The 21,391-nt window shown below is 37.3% G+C and overlaps 2 protein-coding genes across 2 annotated transcripts in view; one reads left to right on the forward strand and one right to left on the reverse strand.

The window, feature by feature from the left end:
* Positions 1-21,391, reverse strand: part of TBCA (tubulin folding cofactor A) — a 66,806-nt gene that overhangs the window by 31,073 nt on the left and 14,342 nt on the right. The window lies entirely within an intron of this gene.
* On the forward strand, positions 17,902-19,389 carry LOC119261401 (poly(rC)-binding protein 2-like). Its single transcript, XM_037530690.2, is given in 2 exon segments — positions 17,902-18,464; positions 18,466-19,389. Coding segments are annotated over 2 exon segments (966 nt in total). The 5' UTR covers positions 17,902-18,000; the 3' UTR covers positions 18,968-19,389.

Below are 21,391 nucleotides of genomic sequence, written 5' to 3' on the forward strand. Positions count from 1 at the left end.
GTCCTTCTGCCTGTTCTGCTCCCCACTCTGGCTCTGGTGAATTCTCTCACCCTCCTGTGCTTCTGACTGTACCCAGTGCTTGCATAAATAAATAAATAAAATCTTTTAAAAAAAAATGTATACAGAAAAAAGCAACTATATTATTTTCTCAGGTAAATGTGCTATCATTCTAAACCCATTTTAGGAAATAAAATCATTCCTTTGACATTTATAGGGAAAATTTATAAACCCAAAATCTCTGGTTCTCTTTTCTCAGATTGGGAAATAGAAAACAAGAACATGAAAAAGATACTTAAACTATTCAAAAAGAAAATAGCCGATATGGCTCATAATACAAACTACAAGTCTAACTCAGTCAAACTAAAATACTTAAATGCTAGTATGTAAATTCATTATAATGAAATAGCAAAAGAAACAAAAGACAGGATCTTTGGTCCTGTGAAACATAAAATATAAGTCAGAAGACACAAAATAGGTAAAACATAAGAACAAAATACACAAAAATGAAGCCACATTTAAAAACAAGTAGAAAGGGCCAGCCAGGGAGCAACCCACATGGCGCAGCAGACTTCTCCTGTCTCGCCCGCTGCTCCCCTAGGCAGTGTACTTTGGTCAATCTGCCTGTTCTGTTCTCCACTCTGTCTTTGGTGAATCCTCTCACCCCCCACACCTCTGGCCTGTACCCCAGCTCTTGTATGCATACAACAAATAAATCTAAAAAAAATAATAATAATAAAAATAAAAGCAAGTAGAAAGAGTACCTATTCATGCTGATAATGTGAGTAAAGCTAAAGTGGAGTCAACTATATTTAATTACACAAAGTTTCTAGTTTCAAGATTTTGGAGAAAAGGGTGAAAGAAAAATTACTGAGCAACAAACTTGGAGGCTTACAATTTTTTAAAAAAGATTGATTTATTTATTCATACAAGAACTGGGGTATAGGCCAGAGGTGTGGGTTGTAAGGGGATTCACCAGAGACAGAATGGGGAACAGAACAGGCACATTGACTGAAATACACTGCTGAGCAGCAGGCAAGTCAGGAGAGGTCTGCTGTGCCATGTGGATAGCTCCCTGGCCAGGGATTGAACTCATGCTGCAGTGACTGTGGACTGCTTCATAGGTTGTGTCTTAATCCCTTGTGCCACCAGGGAGGCCCTTACAATTTACTTTTAAGAGTTCATATCCTGGGCCTCCCCTGGTGGTGCAGGCAGTTGAGCGCAGCTCCGTGAAGCTGTCCACAGCCTCAGCAGCACCAGTTCGATCCCGGCCAGCCCGCGAGGGTCCCACATGGCGCAGCAGGCCTCTCCTGTCACATCCGCCGCTCCCCTCAGCAGTGTATTTCCTCAGTCTGTCTGTTCTGTTCCCCGCTCTGTCGCTGGTGAATCCTCTCACCCTCCCCCGCATCTGAACTGTACCCCAGTTCTTGTATAAATAAACTAATCTTAAAAAAAAAAAAGAGTTCATATCCTAACAACCTTCCTTAGTAGAAGGATGAATTTTCAATAAAAGTTATTTTTCCACCAGAACCATGCTTCTAATGCAAATACTGAGGTAAACATGAACGAAATCAAGAGATTAGGCATATCTTTATTAAATATATTTCAAAACTGCAGGCATATCTATTATCTGAAATGTAGGTAGCATGCACATTTATTCAACTGAAACAGAATTACTAGTTAAGAAAATAATTAAAAAGGGGAGCCTCAAAAAAGCCAAAATAAAGGTAAAAAAGGTTATATGCATGATTTGCAGATCTTCAAATCATTCAGAGTTGTTACTCTGTAAACATAATTCTACAAATTTTGTTTCTTGTGTTTTAGGATAACAGATTAGAAAGGGAAAAACTAGCACTACATGTAGGCATGGTGATAAAAGGTGAAATAATAAAAACTATGACTAGAGAGGGGCCTCCCCGGTGGCGCAGCGGTTGAGCTGCCCGTAGCCTCTGCAGTGCCGGTTCGAGCCCCAGCTGCTCCCCGGCCACCGGAGGAGGGTTCCACATGGCGCGCAGACCTCTCCTGCCGCCCACTGCTCCCCTCAGCAGTGTACTTCGGTCCTCCTGCCTGTTCTGCTCCCTGCTCTGGCTCTGGTGAATTCTCTCACCCTCCTGTGCTTCTGATTGTACCCAGTGCTTGTATAAATAAATGAATAAAAAAAATTAATCTTTAAAAAAAAAAAAAACTATGACTAGAGAAAGGGAAGAAGAACCATATAAAACAAGGCAATTAGGGTCATTTCATGCTGAAACCTTCCTGTCTGAAGTCTTAGACTCTTTGCACTATACCATATTCTCCCTATGTATCCCTCTAATCTATCCAACCATCTATCCATCCAGCCATTTATCTATCCATCCAATATTTACCATAAGCTTATAATGTGGCAAGTGGTGGGCAATGAACAAGATAATTACTATTCCTTCCTAGTGATCTAGTTTACATCTATGCCAATATTTATAGATGACCAAAATAATATCATGGCTAATGCATGTTTACATTTCTGTAATTATTACTGAGATATAGTCATTAAGAGTATGGAGCCAGACTGTCTGAATCTAAATGCTGGTTCTGCTGATTCAAAGTTAAATTCTTGGTGTGTCAGTTTCCTAACCAGTAAAACAAGGTAACAGCATTTGGGAGAATTAAATGGGTCAATATTTGTAAAGTTCTTACAGTTCTACCTAGAACAAAGTTAGTGTTGTTGTTATTAATATTTCATATGTCATTGAATCCTACTTCTTGTGTTCTGTGTAAATTTCCTATTTACATTCTTACCTATTTTCATGTTAGATTGCTTATCTCATTACTTTATAAGAGCTCTTTGTATATTCTAGATTTGTATCCTTTATCTGTCATGTAGTTGGTAAACACTTTTCTCAATGTCATTTTTTTCTTTGTACCTTGATTTTTCTTCCTTTCTCCTTTTTTGCTGTGTTTCCCTAGAGAAATTTTGTTTTATAATGTTTATATAATCAAGTCAATCAATCTTATCTTAATGGTTTCTAAGTCTTATGTAGATAGAAAAAACTTTTCACAAAATATATTTTATTTTAATGATAAAGTGAAAATCAGTTAATTTTAGATTTGTTTTTCTTTTGTTAGGAGCAAAAACTTCTGGAATATCTGAGAGGTAATATCTAGGTAGGGTGTCATTAATTTATTATTCAGGGTAGGCATTATTGACAAATGAATGAAACTTAAAATTTTTCTTAAATAACTTTAAAAAAAAATGAAAATATCTAATTAGTGGCTTGGGCACTGCTAGGAACATTTTCTAGAGCTATCATTCCCCTAATAAAAGTGAACTACAAATTTCCTGTTACAGAATTTCTCTCAATCTTAAAACTCTTCCCTACTACAACTGGATGGCTATGTCCTATGAAATCATATACCTAGGTTTTACAAATTATTAAGAGATTTTGGTTTACTCATCTCCTGAATAAATACAAAGAATTGCAACATAAAAAGAATCTTAGCTGGGGCAATAAATTTTTACTTGGATTGGTAAATGCCAAATCAGAAACAAAATATTTTAAAGACATCTATTTCATTTTTTCCTCAAGAGAATTAAGTTTTTGAAGGAAACGTTATTGTATTTATCTACCAAAGCATGCCCCATCACTCTAGCTATTTTCAATTCTGTTCTAATTATCGTCCAAATTTTGTATCCTTTGTGGATTTTCCTGCATGTCTTCTTCCAGGCAATTAATACAGTGTAAATAAAGTTGTATTTAATATAACATCACAATACCATGCAGATCACCACCCCTAATTCAACATAATGCCATCATAACCTTTATTTATTTTTTTTTAAAGATTTTTCTTTTTTTTTTTAAGGATTTATTTATTTATTTATCTATTTATTTATTTATTTATTTATTTATTTATACAAGCACTGGGTACAGTCAGAATCGCGGGAGGGTGAGAGAATTCACCAGAGCCAGAGCGGGGAGCAGAGCAGGCAGAAGGACCGAAGTACACTGCTGAGGGGAGCAGCGGGTGGCAGGAGAGGTCTGCATGCCATGTGGGACCCTCCTCCAGTGGCCGGGGATCGAACCGGCGCTGCAGAGGCTGCGGGCAGCTTCGCAGCCCAGCGCTCAACCGCTGTGCCACCGGGGAGGCCCATCATCATAACCTTTATATATGATTCAACTCCTAAGTTTTAGGCCGTATTTACAAGTAACTTGAATTTATTTTAATTTTCCTAAAATAGTATTAATATTTTTAGTGAAAATTCTTGTATTATTCATTTTATAATCCTACTCAATTAGGAAGTAAACATACAAAGCATTCAAGTTTATTTGCTTTAATTTGTCCTTCACGTGTATGCTTACTGTTCACTATTCTATTATTTTACATATACTTCACATACATTCTAAGTGGTGTTATTAGCTGTTGACAAACAGAAGACCTGTTTTAAATGCCCTAATAGGTCTACATTTAAAACAAAACAGGATTACCTCAACCTGAAAAAAAATTCCCTAAGCAAACATTCATTCACTTTAAACAAACACTGACTGTTGTGCTATATAGCATTTAACTAGGCATAGTTCATCAAAGATCAAGTTGATTCTAAGTTAAATCTATCTAAAATATATATATGAAACACTAAGAAAGAATTGTTCTCGTTACCTCCACAATGTATACCTCAAATGGTCACTAGAATTTCCTTGCTTTACCCAAATAATTAAAGAAAAAAAAAAGAAAACAAAACTACAGAATTTCAAAATTTTCAAAAGCACATTAAAGGCCCTCTGGATATATTTCTCACTACACTCTCTGTGCTTTCTACACCGCTGTCATAATGTCCATGCTACATTCTAAAATGTTCTATTTTCTATCACTTTAAATGAGCTCCAGAGATATTTATCTTATTTCTTTTGCCAAGAGGCAATGACCCTCATTCCCTAGTTCCAGGCCCTCATCTCCACTCCTCATCAAGATCTGAAATGTCCTCCTGTCTCGGAAGACTTCCTTATAAAGTCATCCAGCAGAATTTTAACTCTCTTAAAGTGTTTCTCCCCAAATAGTTGTATCTTGAATAACAATACACGTCTATGTAATGCTTTATAGTTGAACTGCTTACACAAATACTACCTTAATTGTCATTTTGTGTAATTACATTAACAATCATACAGACGATGGATATTAGAGATCTAACCTTTAGTATCTATAGCAATTGAATTGTTACAGACACTAAAGATACTATACTATAGAAACTATTTTTAGTTTCTATAACCTAAATAGTTCTATAACCTAATGGTTTTTGGAACCTAAAGAGAACTTTTAGAAACTTGAGTAACATCCTAAAAAGTTTTCTAAAGGAAAGGAAAAGCTTGTAATTGAATCATTTCTCTGGTATTTAAACCAATAGTTACAGCTGTTCCTCCAATTTTTTATATAAATATGAAAATGCTCATGTTGCAAAGATGTTCATTAGAAGTCTATCTTCTAGGTGTGGATGATGGTATTTGTAGTTCTGATTCTTAGACTGAAAACATTGCCCAAAGCATCTTCTAGGGGGAAAAAAAAATGGCAGGCAGACCTCTCCTTACTGAAACATGAAACACTACCTTTTCTCCAGTGATTGCTTCTCAACTATCTCTGGCAAATAGTACATTATTTAAGTGTTAGCAATGGGATTAGTTATGTGATAGGAATTTTAAAGAAAATATAATATTCTATAAATTAGCTTATAAAAAGAAGTCATTTATCAATGCTTCTACTCAGATCAAATAAAAATTAAGCCAAGGAATATGAGGTAATTTGGATTTTAGTTCCAATTCTTGACTACTTTGCACTGTGATCTTGGGTAAGCTGTTTAAGGTCTTTAGATCTCAGGTTCATCAACTATAAAATGATGGTGTTGGACTAGATAATTCCTAGAGTATGGACAGCTCAAAAATTAGAAAGGAAGAAAACATCTTAAATTCACACTATTAAATAGCAGAAATTAAACCATAAGCACACTTTTTTTCTATTTATTTACAAAGCTGATGAGAAATATTTTAAGACTGGAACTGTAATGCTTAATTGGGTTTTTCAGGTCAATAAATCCAGCACTTCAAATTTAACTATCGATTTCACTTCACTTTACTGACATAGCTTTCATCTTAGGTCTCCAAAGTTGCTGTAAAATTTCTTGTTTCTTTGCAATTCATGATATAATTCATCCCAGTCTGGTGTTTCATCAAGTTAGCAGTTCTAATTGCCTTATTATCTGCTCTGGTGCAGTAGTAAAGCCTCTGAAAATTTCATTTACCTTACCAACAAGGAAACCCCATATATCTCAGCCTTAAGGATATTACCTCTACCTCTTGGATGAGCAGAGGCATGAAGAACTTAAGCTCTCTGGAAAGCCAATATAATCTATCACTATTTAACTGTTTGTCAATGTTTATGCCTGTCTCAATTCACATTTAATGGAGCTTTTTATTGTTATTTTTCACTATAAAATTTTGAAGACACTTAAATGTCACTAATTCCCATCTAAGTTTAGCATATATTTGCAATGTTACTTATTCGGGAGACAAAGTAATACAGTACAAATGCATGGGCTTTGGAAGGTTCAAATCTTAGTTCAGACATTTGCTATTTACATCTCCCTAAGAGCCTCTTTAAGTCTATTTCTCCATGTAACATGGGAAGACTAATTATTCTACAAAATAGCAGTGAATATAAAGTAAGTATAGAGCCTGGTCCAACGCTGCATACAAAACAGGAACTCAGCAACAGCCATGTCCTTCCCATACCACTGCTAAACTGGCCGGTTTGAAAATAGATTCTAGTCACCAACTACTTCTACAGGAGTGTTTCCAAATGGCTGGTTGTAATCTATTGGTCAGGGCTGCAAGCCATGACTCCTGAAATCAATTCAGTGATCAGCATCATTTTAATGGGAGAGATAGAATGGAATTGGAAAAAGCAGAGTGTGTTATAAGTCATAAAAACAGGAATATTTCATTAAATTTTTGTTCAGCTTTATACATGCAGATGTACTATTATACTGTGTCATGATGTAAAATAAAACATATTTCTTACTTAGATCAAAGATGTCTGTAATACAGTGCTCTATAGGTCAGTCATCTTTGGTTGGATCACTTCTCCTTCCTGCCTATTTGCCCCAGAGAAATGTAACTACTGAGACCAGTGTTTCAGTATTTAAAAGTCAAGAGGTCCACAGAAATAGTTATATTTAAGTTTGAGATTATCTGCATTGTTAATAAAACAAAGAAGCAGAAATGATTCTTTAATTCTTCCCTTAGAAGTAATAGTTAAGTCCCCATCTCTTATTTTCCTTCTTTTAGAACATAGTAGCAATTAAAAGGCTCCCTAGACCCTTGCAAGATACTATAGAAATTTAAAAACAGAAACCCAGGTATCCATTTGAAATCTAGAATGTATTCCATAACCATGATTCAGTAATACACTAATCTTTGGTAGGAGAATATCTGTCTTTTAAAACAGCCAAATTTAATGGGAGCTGGGAAAGGATCATATGGAAGACTTCCCCAAGAAAGTAATGTCAGAGTTAGGGTTTGATGTAAAAAGAATTAGGGCAAAGAAGAAGGGGGGAAGACAATTATGTCAACAGCCACTAATAAATCAAGATGAACACTGTTAGATATTATGAGTAATTTTAGTTTCACTACTGCTGGTAAGAAGAGAAGCCATATTGAGTGAGTTAAGAAGTGGTGGGGAGGTGGGAATGAGGATGGAGTGTGTGAATACAGACAACTCTGACAAATTTAGCTCTTAGAAAGGGAAATGAGAAAAAGGTTTGCACTGTTGATTCTTTAATAAGCTAGTGGTTTCAGCAATGTTTAAATCCTGCTGGCAAGAAACTAGTAGAAAGGTTAATGACACTGAATAGAGAAGAGACAAACACAGGGCAAGGGGATAGGATTCAGACCACAGGTGGAATGTTGATATCAGACCTTTGATTCTAAGAGGGAGTAATAAGGAAAGAAATAGTGCAAATGAAGGTAAATCTGTAGATCTGATGGTGCACGGGGCATACAGGAAGAGTACCTGATTCTGTCATTGGCCAGGCATGTCTTTAGGAAAGAAGTGATGATTAAGAAGAAACCTAAAAATTAAGGAATAACTAGTATTATTCAGATCATTATACTAGAGAATGTTCTAAGTAAACTGCTTATTTTTTTTTTTCTTTATTGAGGTAATACTGGTTTACAACACTGACTATGACACACCACCTCCACCATCCAGTACCCATAGTGCTTTACCCTAGGCCACTGGGTCTCCTCCCCCTTTGTTCTTGCACCCCAACTCCCCCTCTCCTTCTAGATGTCTTTATTCTGCAGTCATATTTCTAGGGTTTGTTTTAGTTTAGTTTTGTCAGTTTGGTTTTTTCCTCTCTGTATTCCAAATTTGTGAAATCATCCAGTATTTGTCTTCCTCCTTCTGACTTATTTCACTTCTCATAGTCCCCTCCAGTTCCATCCATGATGTCACAAAGGACAAGAGTTCATCTTATTTTATAGCTGAGCAGTATTTTATTGTGTATATATACTATATCTTCTTAATCCATTGCCCTGTAAGTGGCCATTTAGGTTGAAACTGCATATTTAGTAATGGCCTGGAGGATATTTTATATTCAAAAGTTGTCTATTTACCAAGTCCAAAAAGTAGGAAAATTGCCTTGTGCCTGGATCTTGGATCTTTCTAAATTTCATCTACACTGCAGGCTGCTGCTGATACAGATTAGGAAATACTCTCCACATTGAGAGGCCCCTCTATTTATCCCAATCAGAGCACTTTTTCTAACAATTTAAGGATTAGAAATTTTTTAAAAATGTATTTATTTATTTATACAAGCACTGGGTACAGTCAGAAGCACGGGAGGGTGAGAGAAATCAACAGCACCAGAGCGGGTAACAGAACAGGCAGACTGACAAAATACACTGCTGAGGGGAGCAGCGGGCGCAACAGGAGAGGTCTGCACACCATATGGGACCCTCACTGGTGGCCGGGGGTGGAACCAGTGCTGCAGAGGCTGCGGGCAGCCTTGCAGCCCAACGCTCAACCGCTGCACCACCAAGGGAGGCCCTAAAGATTAGAATTTTTGAAGAATTGTAAGAAGTGATTCATCAGCCAATCAGATATGAAACATTTCTTAAATAACATTCAGTTCAAGGCACAATATGAAGACTACAAAGAAAATAAAGTATATTTTACTAGTCCCTAATAAAGTAAGTTCTGCAAGGAGCTTAGTCTTTTAATGGGTAGAATAAGTGAAGTGTCACAGAAGCCACAGCCCAAAGCAAGTAACATTTACTTCTTTCTACTCCCTTTTTAATGTTATGTCCCTTCCTTGTACATGTCTCTCTCTTGCATCCCTCCCCTCTTCACCCTGCCTATACTAACCAAAAGGCAGAAGTGTAGAAACATTTTTAATAGTTTATTTACAAATGCTGCTGCTAAGCTTTCTAATTAAAACTTAGATAAGTGCATTTACATTCTAAAAAAAGGAAATAATTAGGCTGTTTTTGTAAAAGGCCCTCAGTAATAAACCCAAACCCATATAATGGTCTTCAAGAAAATACAGAGGACATTTGGGGACTTAACATTTGAGGACTTAACTCTAAATAGCCCCAAAGTGTTCATGTAATGAAATTTTAATTTTGCTAAAATAAAATTCCTTTTTTTTTTTTTTAAAGATTTATTTATTTATTTATACAAGCACTGGGTATAGTCACAAGCGCGGGAGGGTGAGAGAATTCACCAGAGCCAGAGGGGAGAGCAGAGCAGGCAGAGTGACGAAATACACTGCTGAGGGGATCAGCGGGCAGCAGGAGAGGTCTGCACGCCATGTGGGACCCTTGCCCGGTGGCCGGGGATCGAACCAGTGCTGCAGAGGCTGCGGGCAGCTTCGCAACACAGCACTCAACCGCTGCACCACCGAGGAGGCCCTAAAATAAAATTCTTAAGATTATGAGCTCTGAGGATGGCATGGTATTGAGTCTGACAACTGTTCAGCATCCCATCCCAATGTAGCTTTTCTATTCTTTCATTTGTCCCATGTGTGATATAACTCTGGTAAGCGAACTAAAACACAAAAACCCGTTTTGTTTCAGGAAAAAGAGCCAAAAGTCAATTCCTAGTGACAGTAAGTAACAGGATAGTAAGCAATATTAGTTAACTAAAGGATGTAGGAAAATTACTGTAGCTTGTAAATTTGGGGACATGGAAAGATCTGAGAATACATCCCCCAGCAAAATGTCTACTATTCCCCCCCCCCAATTCCAAGTCACTGTCTATCAACAATGGCCAGAAAAATTCTTAATTGGGTTGAAATCTGGAATAATTATCAGATTCTTAAAGATTTCAACATCAACTATAGAATGAAGGTACTTTAGCACAACTTTAGATTCAAAAGACTTGCTAGGAAAAATAAATGCCAGTGTGAAAAGCTACTGCCTTAAGGATAGCAAATAATGGTTAGAGGCATGGACTAAGAAACCTAAACCTAGACAGTGGCACCTATTCGCCACTTAATATCTTTGTTTCCTTATAAAAGTCACTTAATTTCTGTGTTAGCGAAAATTATTTAAAGCCCCCAATGCGGCCTAATTTATTAACATTACCTCCTACTAGCTCCTCAGTCCCACACATCCTAAATGCTCCAGCCATTACATTTTATTGACGCCCAGATATACTGAGCAACAACTCCAAGCTTTTATTTATATATATATTTATACACACACACACACACACACACAGTTCTATCTATTAGAATATGACTTCTATTAGGACTCAAGATTCCATTCCAATGTCAGTGGTGATAGCCTTTGCTAACCCTTAGAGTAATTCTCAACAGTGGCAATTTTATTTTTATTCCATGGGGGAGCACCTGACAACGTCTGGAGACAATTTCAGTTGTCACATATATTTGTTAATGGCACCTACTGGGTAGAGGCCAGAGATGTTGCTAAACACTCTATGGTGTAAAGGATAACCTTCCCACAACCCCGAACAAAGAGTTATCCAGCTCCAAATGTCAGAAATGCCAATGATGAAAAACCATGCCCTTAAGGCAAGTCTGTCATAATTTTCGGCTCACAAAACACTTTCTTACTAATTCTAAGATTTTTGTCTCTAACATCACACGTTCCGATAGAATAGAATTTGTTGTCTTTCTACATACAATGTCCTCATGGTCAGTCTCATCTCTTTTATAAATTTATCAAACTAAAAAGATATAGTTTGGTGTACTGGTGTCACTCATAGGTACTCTCTTCCTGGTTCTACCAAGGCCTAACTGTTTATTTTTAGGCAAATTACTTAAACTTGATTTCTTCATCTGTAAAATGGGGATCATTGCAACTACTACACATAAAAGAATTGTGAGTGCTAAATAACACACACGAAGTGCTCAGTAATGTATGGTAGATGGGAAAGCTCAGAAAATGTCAACATTACTGTTCCCATATCTTTTTTTTTTAAAGAAAAGATTTATTCATTTATGCATACAAGAACTGGGGTACAAGCCAGAGGTGCAGGGGAGTGAGAGGATTCACCAGAGACAGAGTGGGGAGCAGAACAGGCAGATCTACCGCAACACACTGCTGAAGGGAGCAGCAGACGAGACAGGAGAGGTCTACTGTGCCATGTGGGTAGCTCCCTGGCCAGCCGGGTATCGAACTCATCCTGCAGTGGCTGTGGATAGCTTCATAGTTTTGTGTTTAACCCCTTGTGCCACCAGGGAAGCCCTGTTTCCACACCTTTTTATGTTGCCAAAATAAGCAAAAGGAAGCTAAAGGTAAGGTACAAGTGATGACAATGAGTTTTAGAAATGGAAAACATTGGGCCTCCCTGCTGGCGCATCAGGTTGAGTTCAGTGCTGTGAAGCTGTAGCGCAGGTTTGATTCCCGGCCGGTTAGGGAGAAACCCACATGGCATGGCAGACCTGCCATGCCCTTTGTTCCCCTCAGCAGTGTCTTTGGTCCATCTGCCTGTTCTGCTCCCACTGTGTCTCTGGTGAATTCTCTCATTCTCCCGCGCCTATGACCTGTACCCCAGTTCTTGTATAAATAAAATCTCAAAAAAAAAATAAAGAAATGGAAAACATTAGTTATTCAGCAAGTTAATTATAATAATGATATATGACTGCCTTTACCTTTTCAGTACTTTTTTAATCACTCATTGGTTCAAAGTGGTACTTTGTGTAATATTTATAATTCAGAGTAATGTTATATTTATTTGAAATTCACAACAGTATCTTTGCTACTAAAATTAATTTATATCACAAACTTAGTTATCTAATGCAGTGACACTGATTTTAAACAAAGTTATCACTAATTTCATAAATTTATTCATCAAAAAGATACTAAATTTTCACAATGAATTGTGATAATAAGGAATATGAAGCTAGGACATATGTATTGTATGTTAAAGATAACTTATGAAGGAATTGGTGATGGTGTGTAGAGTGGCAAAAACTGTAATAAAATTCTAGTGAACAGTATATGACACATAGTAAATGTTCAATAAATGGCTACTGAAATAAATCCAATGAAGGAATCCTCAGGCCTGGGGAAAATGCATTACAGTCAACATTGGCAGTAATGTTACTAGCTGACAGAGAGATATCATTTAGCATCTCATATGTTCTCTCACCAGAGTTATTCAACTCTGCTACTGGAAAATATTTCTGCCATGGGGAGAAAAAAGAGGATTTTCAAGGACTGTGGTAAATACTTAAAATTGCAAGAAGATGAGCTTCTGTTTACTTACTGTTGGGGAAAGAATTGGTTGTTGATGTCTTCAAATGTACTGGTCACTTCTTTTCCAGAGATAGTAAAACATGGACATGAAGAGTGAACCATTTTTGTCCATTTAGTTCCCAATAAGGAATTGCAGTCATCAGAAACATCTCAAACTTGCCACTCAACACCTGTTTCAATTACTTCTAATTCAGGAAAACAAAATTCCAGCCAAGTAGGACATTTAAATAACTTAATAGTAAAATGTTATGATAAAATTAAGCTTATTTTAATAGATGCTTAATAGGAAGCATCTATTCCAGGATAAAAGACTGATTAGTATAATATGTATGTGATCTTAAAAGCAAAATTAATCCTAGCAAAAAAGCCATACCCAATACTACTACCAGTAATAAATTTAACTGCTATGTCTAAACCTACTTATAAGATATTTACTTGATAGTCATAATAACAAATCCACAAACTGTGTAAGACAATCTCTCATGAACACTCTGCTTCATTTTTTCCCCTTGGTTCTGAATAGGCATGAGAAATAATAGAAATATACTTTGTGTATATACCATTCATTTTTGTAGTCACTAAAAACATATTATTTGGATCACAAATTAGGTACTATGCTTATGTTTTTATTTTAAAGAAATTCCAAAGCCCCAAATTTTTTGTATAGTCATAATTTATCCAAAGCACATACATTATTTAGTTTGGTCAACTATTTAACTGGCTAGTCAATATACTGCTCAACACTTACTTGTGTCATGGAATCAGTGTTTTGAAAATAAAATTGCCCTTAAAACCAATTCAAATCTTTATTAGCTTTATACAGAAGGCTCTCAAATAACATTTCATTCAACATCATTTTGTTATTAAGTTGATGAGAAAAAATCAGGTTGATGTTGAATGAAATAACTGTTCAAAGACTTGGTTTCATAATATGTCATTCTGCTTAAAGCAGCAGTTTCCAAGAACAGATGGACAGCGTTAAGTGAGGACTTATTTTGAAACATTAAACTTCCAAAAACTATTTATTATGGCATTTCTGTACTGTAGTGGTTATCATGTTCACTTATAAAAACTATTTACTAATCTGTTTTTTAAAGAAGTGATATAAAAGCAGTCTACCTAAACAAAACCTAGGTTACCATTTTGACTGGTGGTGAGCACTGAAGTTTCCTTAGAACATTAAAAAAAAAAAAATCCTCCCTGATCATAAATACATATGTATAGTGACAGTTTAAACTTTAAAAATTAAATTCATTTCCGGAAAATGACCAATTATTTATAATACTTACAATTTCATAGATATATCACTACTGGAAAAAATTTGAAAAAATTCTGGTCTTAAAATGTAAAAAAAGAAAAACAAACCTAATTTTCACTAAACTAACATTCTCTTTGTCAGTGAAAACTGTATCAGCACTTATTCATCTCATATAATTGCTACAGAAAAATTTAGAGTAATCAAAATTATCTTATTATATTAAAATATTAAAAAGAATACATGGCATCTAAACTTTCAGAGGAATTAATATTTCTCAGAAATATTCTGGAAAATGCACTGAGCTCTAAAAATCAAATGCAGCAAAAGGCAATAAAAATAGTTCACTATCTATCAAAGGCTTAGAAAAGAAATATAAAAGTGTTAGTCTTTCTTTAAAAGGCTAATGTCTATTAACAGCTTAAAACAGGGCACAGTAGGGGGTTAATATGTTGTTGTCTGAATCACTTTCATCAGTTTAAGTACCTATTAGTCCTTATTAGCAATGTACTAGCAAGGTGCTATTGGTCTTTTAAAGTTTTTTTTTTTTTTGCTGCTTCTTATTCTATTTGGTCAGATAGATTCTTTGGCAATAGTGTTTGAACATAAAGTTTAGATTTACATTTTGTTTAGAATTTAGAGTTTTAAGATTTGCATTAGAAAAATGTTTTCTTTTAGGAGTTTGTACAACAGTATTTTAAATTTTGCAGCACATCTATACAATCGATCTGTTTTATCTTATCATTTTCAACACTATGAAAGTAGTCTCTAAAATTTCTCCAGAGAGGGCCTCCCCGGTGGCGCAGCGGTTGAGCGTTGGGTTGCGAAGCTTCCTGCAGCCTCTGCAGCGCCAGTTCGATCCCCGGCTGCTCCCCGGACACCGGAGGAGGGTCCCACATGGCGCGCAGAAGTCTCCTGCCGCCCGCTGCTCCCCTCAGCAGTGTACTTCAGTCCTTCTGCCTGCTCTGCTCCCCGCTCTGGCTCTGGTGAATTCTCTCTCACCCTCCCGCGCTTCTGACTGTACCCAGTGCTTGTATCAATTAATCAATCAATCAATCAATCAATCTGTATAAATAATAAATAAATAAATCTTTTAAAAAAAAAAAAAAAAAAAATAAATAAAATTTCTCCAGAGAGGAGAGAACCAAAGCAATTCATGTGCTCTCCTAAGTAAGATAATGAAGAGCAGAATACAACATTAATGTTCACAAAGGTAAAGTTGACATGTTTATCAAACTAACTTGATTCTAACATACCAGTGGTTATTCTTTGGATATTACAAATTTATTATTTAAAAACTTAAATTCAAATAGTAAAACTGAAAAATGACTTAGTCAAAATTCATTGAACCTAATTTTGAGGACCAAACTGAATAAAATTTAACTTTAATAGTTTATTTTTTATTAGATTTTTTTAAAAAAGATTTATTTATTTATTTATACAAGCACTGGGTACAGTCAGAAGCGAGGGAGGGTGAGAGAATTCACCAGAGCCAGAGCGGGGAGCAGAGCAGGCAGAAGGACCGAAGTACACTGCTGAGGGGAGCAGTGGACAGCAGGCAGGAGAGGTCTGTGCGCCATGTGGGACCCTCCTCCAGTGGCCGGGGAGCAGCTGGGGATCGAACCAGTGCTGCAGAGGCTGTGGGCAGCTTCGTAACCCAGCGCTCAACCACTGCGCCACCGGGGAGGCCCTAGCTTTAATAGTTTAGAACAGAAATCTCATTCTGAAGAATTCACAGTTTTAAATGATATATGTAATGTACTATTACAAAGTTTCTCAAGACTGGGTCTACCATTAATTAGCTGGGTAATCCTGAGCAAATAATCTACCTCTCTTGCACACATGGGAGGGAGGGCAGGAAGGGGGGAGTGGGGTAAGAGAGAGACAATCTCAAAGGAGTAACTTGGCTCTGTTTAGAGCTTCAAACAGAAAACATTTTCTCCTTTTAGGACTATATTCAGAAGTGAAATTAATTTAAATTATTTAGCATACCTATATGCCTCATTTGTTCATGGATGTGGAAAACACTTTAAGGATGTAGGAAGTACTTTCCTAAAAAAGTTAAAAGTACTTGGGTATTTCAACCTACATAGCTTAATTCTTAACAGACCAAACGGATGTTAAGCTGCATGTGAACAAAATTCTATATTAAATCATTACTGGAATTATAAACAGATAAAATTCTCCTTGAAAGGCAACTTGCCAATTTATCCCAAATTTAAAACACAAATTTAAAACCTGAGTGAGTGAAGGGTAGCAGAATATGTCACTTTGGTATAAGGGTAATTGTGAGCTAAGGCAACACAAGAAATTATTTGCTTTCCTCTATTTACCTAAAAGCAGGATATAAATTTATGCTTCTCCTCCCCTCTCTGACACCCTAGGAGTTTATATAACAAACTTTACCAACTAGCTCTTATCTTCTATTAGTTCTCCCATAAACATTTACTTTCCCTCAATTAGCCAGAAATTGAGTCCTTTTTTTGGTCATGTCACTTCCCTACAAATTTATTATTCTTTGGGATTATATAATATCAAATTTTAACCACCCTTTGAGTCACTCAAATGAGTAATTTCTACATATTTGTACATGCTGCTTCCCTTGGTTTTTCTCTTGTTAATCTGTCTTTTGTTGGTCTAATTTACAGGGCCCCAGTTAAAGAATTTAGGAAGGTAGAAAAAAAATTAAATGATTTCCTTACTAGAAACATAGTTTCTATACCTCCCCTACACCAGAAATTCCACTCTTAAAAATTTATTGTAGGGCCTCCCCGGTGGTGCAGGGGTTGAGCGCTGGGTTGCGAAGCTGGCTGCTCCCCGGCCACCGGAGGAGGGTCCCACAAGGCATGCAGACCCGCTGCTCCCCTCAGCAGTGTACTTAAGTCTGCCTGCTCTGCTCCCTGCTCTGGCTCTGGTGAATTCTCTCACCCTCCCGCACTTCTGACTGTACACAGTGCTTGTATAAATAAATGAAAAAATAAATCTTTTTTAAAAAAATTTATTGTACAGCTATTCCAGCACATTTGTAAAACAACAAAGGAAATTCATTGCAGTATTTTCCAAAACAACAAAATACTGGAAACAATACAGAGATACATCAGCAGAACATTAGTTTTAAAAAAATGTGGTATGTCCATGCAGAAGACTACTTTGCAGCCATATAAAAGGAATTTAGATTGCTCTATCACCCTTGTTTGTTTTTAAAGACATAAATGTAATACATGTACATGCAAAGTCTCTGGAAGGATAGATACACACACACACAAATAAACAATGGTACTGGCTCAAAAAGGAGAAAACTAGGTGGCTTAACAAAGAGGTGCAGCTTACTCATGTTTCACTTATTATCTTTTTATATCTTATCTATATTAAAAATTTTCTAAAAGAGTGTTGTTTTCAAATATACTAAAGGAAAATGGAGCATAAGACACTCTCTTTAAGTTCTCAAGGAACTTAAAATGTCACAGAACAAATTCATTCATTTTATAATATTTACCAAGAGTGTATTTTGTGCCACAAATCTGGGGGATGTGCCCCTGCCTCCATGGAGCTTATATCCTAGTGGGGATTAATATACAGTGCCATGGTACATCAAAGACATCTTTACAAACACATCACCCAAAGCAGTGATAGTGAGGGCAAAGATAAACAGCTGGGACTACATCAAATTAAAGAGCTTCTGCACAGCAAAAGAGACAATAACAAAAACAAAGAGAAACCCCACAGACTGGGCGAACATTTTTGCATACAACGCTAATGATAAAGGACTGATCACAAAAATCTACAAAGACCTCCTCCACCCGCCCGCCCGCAGGGGGGGGGGGCACCTCACCTTCCTGCCCGCCCCTATTGTTCCGCCACCCCCCCCCCCTCCTGCCCTTCCCCTTCCCGCCCGCTCCTTTTCCCCTCAGTGGCCTTGCGCCTGCAGTTTTTGGCTTTCACCCCCACCAGTGACCAAAGACTTGACCACTCAAAGTCCAGCTCCCCAGAGCACTGCTCAACATGGACACCGGTGTGATTGAAGGTGGATTAAATGTCACTCTCACCATCCGGCTATTTATGCATGGAAAGGAAGTTGGCAGTATCATCGGAAAGAAAGGAGAATCAGTTAAGAAGATGCGAGAAGAGAGTGGTGCACGTATCAACATCTCAGAAGGAAATTGTCCTGAGAGAATTATCACTTTGGCTGGACCCACTAATGCCATCTTCAAAGCCTTTGCTATGATCATTGACAAACTGGAAGAGGATATTAGCAGCTCTATGACCAATAGCACAGCTGCCAGTAGACCCCCAGTCACCCTGAGGCTGGTGGTCCCTGCTAGTCAGTGTGGCTCTCTCATTGGAAAAGGTGGTTGCAAGATCAAGGAAATAAGAGAGAGTACAGGGGCTCAGGTCCAGGTGGCAGGGGATATGCTCCCCAATTCAACTGAGCAGGCCATCACTATTGCTGGCACTCCGCAATCCATCAGAGTGTGTGAAACAGATCTGCATGGTCATGTTGGAGACTCTCTCCCAGTCCCCTCTGAAGGGCGTGACTATCCCATACTGGCCCAAGCCGTCCAGTTCCCCGGTCATCTTTGCAGGTGGTCAGGCCTATACCATTCAAGGACAGTATGCCATTCCACAGCCAGATTTGACCAAGCTGCACCAGTTGGCAATGCAACAGTCTCATTTCCCCATGACGCATGGCAACACCGGATTCAGTGCAGGTTTGGATGCATCTGCTCAGACTACTTCTCATGAACTCACCATTCCAAACGATTTGATTGGCTGCATAATCGGGCGTCAAGGCGCCAAAATCAATGAGATCCGTCAGATGTCTGGGGCGCAGATCAAAATTGCAAACCCAGTGGAAGGATCTATTGATAGGCAGGTTACCATCACTGGATCTGCTGCCAGCATTAGCCTGGCTCAATATCTAATCAATGTCAGGCTTTCCTCGGAGACGGGTGGCATGGGGAGCAGCTAGAACAATACAGATTCATCCATAATCCCTTTCTGCTGTTCACCACCACTCATGATCCATCTGTGTAGTTTCTGAACAGTCAGCGATTCCAGGTTTTAAATAGTTTATAAATTTTCAGTTTCTACACACTTTATCATTCACTCATGATTTTTTAATTAAAGCGTTTTAATTCCTTTCTCTGTTCAGCTGTTACTGCTGAGATGCTGAGATCCATATTTAGTTTTATAAGCTTTTCTCTGGTTTTTTGTTTTTTTTGGGTTTTGTTGTTTTTTGGCTCATGAATTTTTTTTTGTTTGTTTGTCATGGAAATGTAAGAGTGGAATATTAATACATTTCAGTTTAGTTCTGTAATGTCAGGAATTTTTCAAAAAAAATTAAAAGATGGACTGGAGCTTTTTCTTTGTGAATAGAAACTGGATGCCACAGTGAAAAAAAAAAAATCTACAAAGAGCTGATGAGACTCAACAACAACAAAGAAAATAATCCAGTCAAAAAATGGGCAGAAGAGCTAAAAAGAAACTTCTCTGAAGAGGAAATGCAAATGGCCAACAGGCATATGAAAAAATGTTCAACATCACTTGTAATCAGGGAAATGCAAATCAAAACTACAATGATACCATCTTATCCCAGTGAGAATGGCACATATTAAAAAAAACTAGCAACAACAAATGCTGGCGAGGTTGTGGAGAAAAAGGAACTCTCCTGCACTGCTGGTGGGTGTGCAAACTGGTCCAACCACTATGGAGAGCTGTGTGGAGATTTCTTGACCTACTAAACATAGAGCTTCCATATGATCCAGCAATTCCACTCCTAGGCATTTACCCAAAGGACACAGAAACAGTAATTCCAAAGGGCACCTGCACACCTATGTTTATAGCAGCACTATTTACAATAGCTAAGATATGCAAACAACCCAAATGCCCAAAAACAGATGACTGGATCAAGAAGATGTAGTACATATATACCATGGAATATTACTCAGCAATCAAAAAAGATAAACACATGCAGTTTGCAGGAACATGGATGGAGCTAGAAGGGATCATGCTCAGCAAAATAAGTCAGAAAGAAAAAGAAAAATACCGGATGGTCTCACTCATAGCAGGAATTTAGAAAACCTAAATAAGAGACCAGGAAAAAGAAATGCAAATAATCAAAATCAACAAGCAACTATAAACCAAAGAAAAATAAATGCAAAGTAATAATCAAAATCAACAAGCAACTATAAACCAAAGACACACGGGGGGGGGGGGGGGGGGGGGATGGGGATTAGGGAGGGCGGGAGAGGAAGAACTAGCGTCAAAATGGGGGGGATGCAATTGTATGGGGAATATAACCAAAAAGAAAATGCATACATTGTACAAAGATGAAAAATGATGTAAGAATTATATAAAATAAAATATTTAAAAAATATATATACAGTGCCATGGTAGCCAAAGAGAGTCTAGTCTAAGTAAAATAAAAAATCAGAGAGTGGACTTCTAACAACTTCAATTTTTACATGCCTATACAGATATAAGTAAAAATGATCTGAGTTCCCCAAAAATAGATTAGAAGTAGCAAAAGAAACAGTGACAGATCTAAGTAAAAGTTATGAGAAGCAAGAACAGTAAGGGACACATTAATGGCTGACAACATTACTTGAAAATAAGAGATAGAAAAAAATCTAAAGTAAACATGAAACTAAGTCATCACATAATATAATTCAAGCATTCTCCAATCTGGTTTTCCGTTACACTGCATAAATGTTTATTATGACCAGGTTGTAGAGATCCACATGCAGGTATGTTTCCTCCAGGAAAAAATGTTACAGTTGGTTTAAGCTTCATAATCTGTCCCACAAAATGTCTATTTTACCCTACTTAACTACGTAAAGGTGCATGAATCACTTTTTTTAAAAGATTTTATTTATTTATGCACACAAGAACTGGAGTATAGGCCAGAGGTGGCAGGGATGGGGGGGATGAGAGGATTCACCAGAGACAGAGTGGGGAACAGAACAGGCGGACTGACTGAAATACACAGTTGAGGGGAGCAGCAAGTGAGGCAGGAGAGGTCTGCAGCACTATGTGGGTAGCTCCCTGGTCCATGATCAAACTCGTGCTGCAGTGGCTGGTGGTAGCTTCACAGTGCTGAGACTTAACCCCTTGTGCCACCAGGGAGGCCCTGCATAAATCACTTTCTACAGAATACTAAGTATAACTACATAAACATAGTTATAACCATGTATAACTATGATAATAATAAGGAAAAAATCAGAATTTCAGTTTAGATACCAAGAATGCCTCCTAACTTATTGGCATCCTTGCCATAGAAGCAGTTACTTCTCTACTTCCTAGGAGGTAAGAGGGGCTACAAGAGAAGCAACTATAGATTCCTTGAGAACTTGGGATTTCAAGGCAAGAAAAGTTATCTCTCCCTTATCCCTTC

Source organism: Talpa occidentalis, unplaced genomic scaffold (genome assembly GCF_014898055.3).
Source record: "Talpa occidentalis isolate TD23 unplaced genomic scaffold, MPIMG_talOcc4v2.1 talOcc4.6, whole genome shotgun sequence".
Taxonomy (NCBI): domain Eukaryota; kingdom Metazoa; phylum Chordata; class Mammalia; order Eulipotyphla; family Talpidae; genus Talpa; species Talpa occidentalis.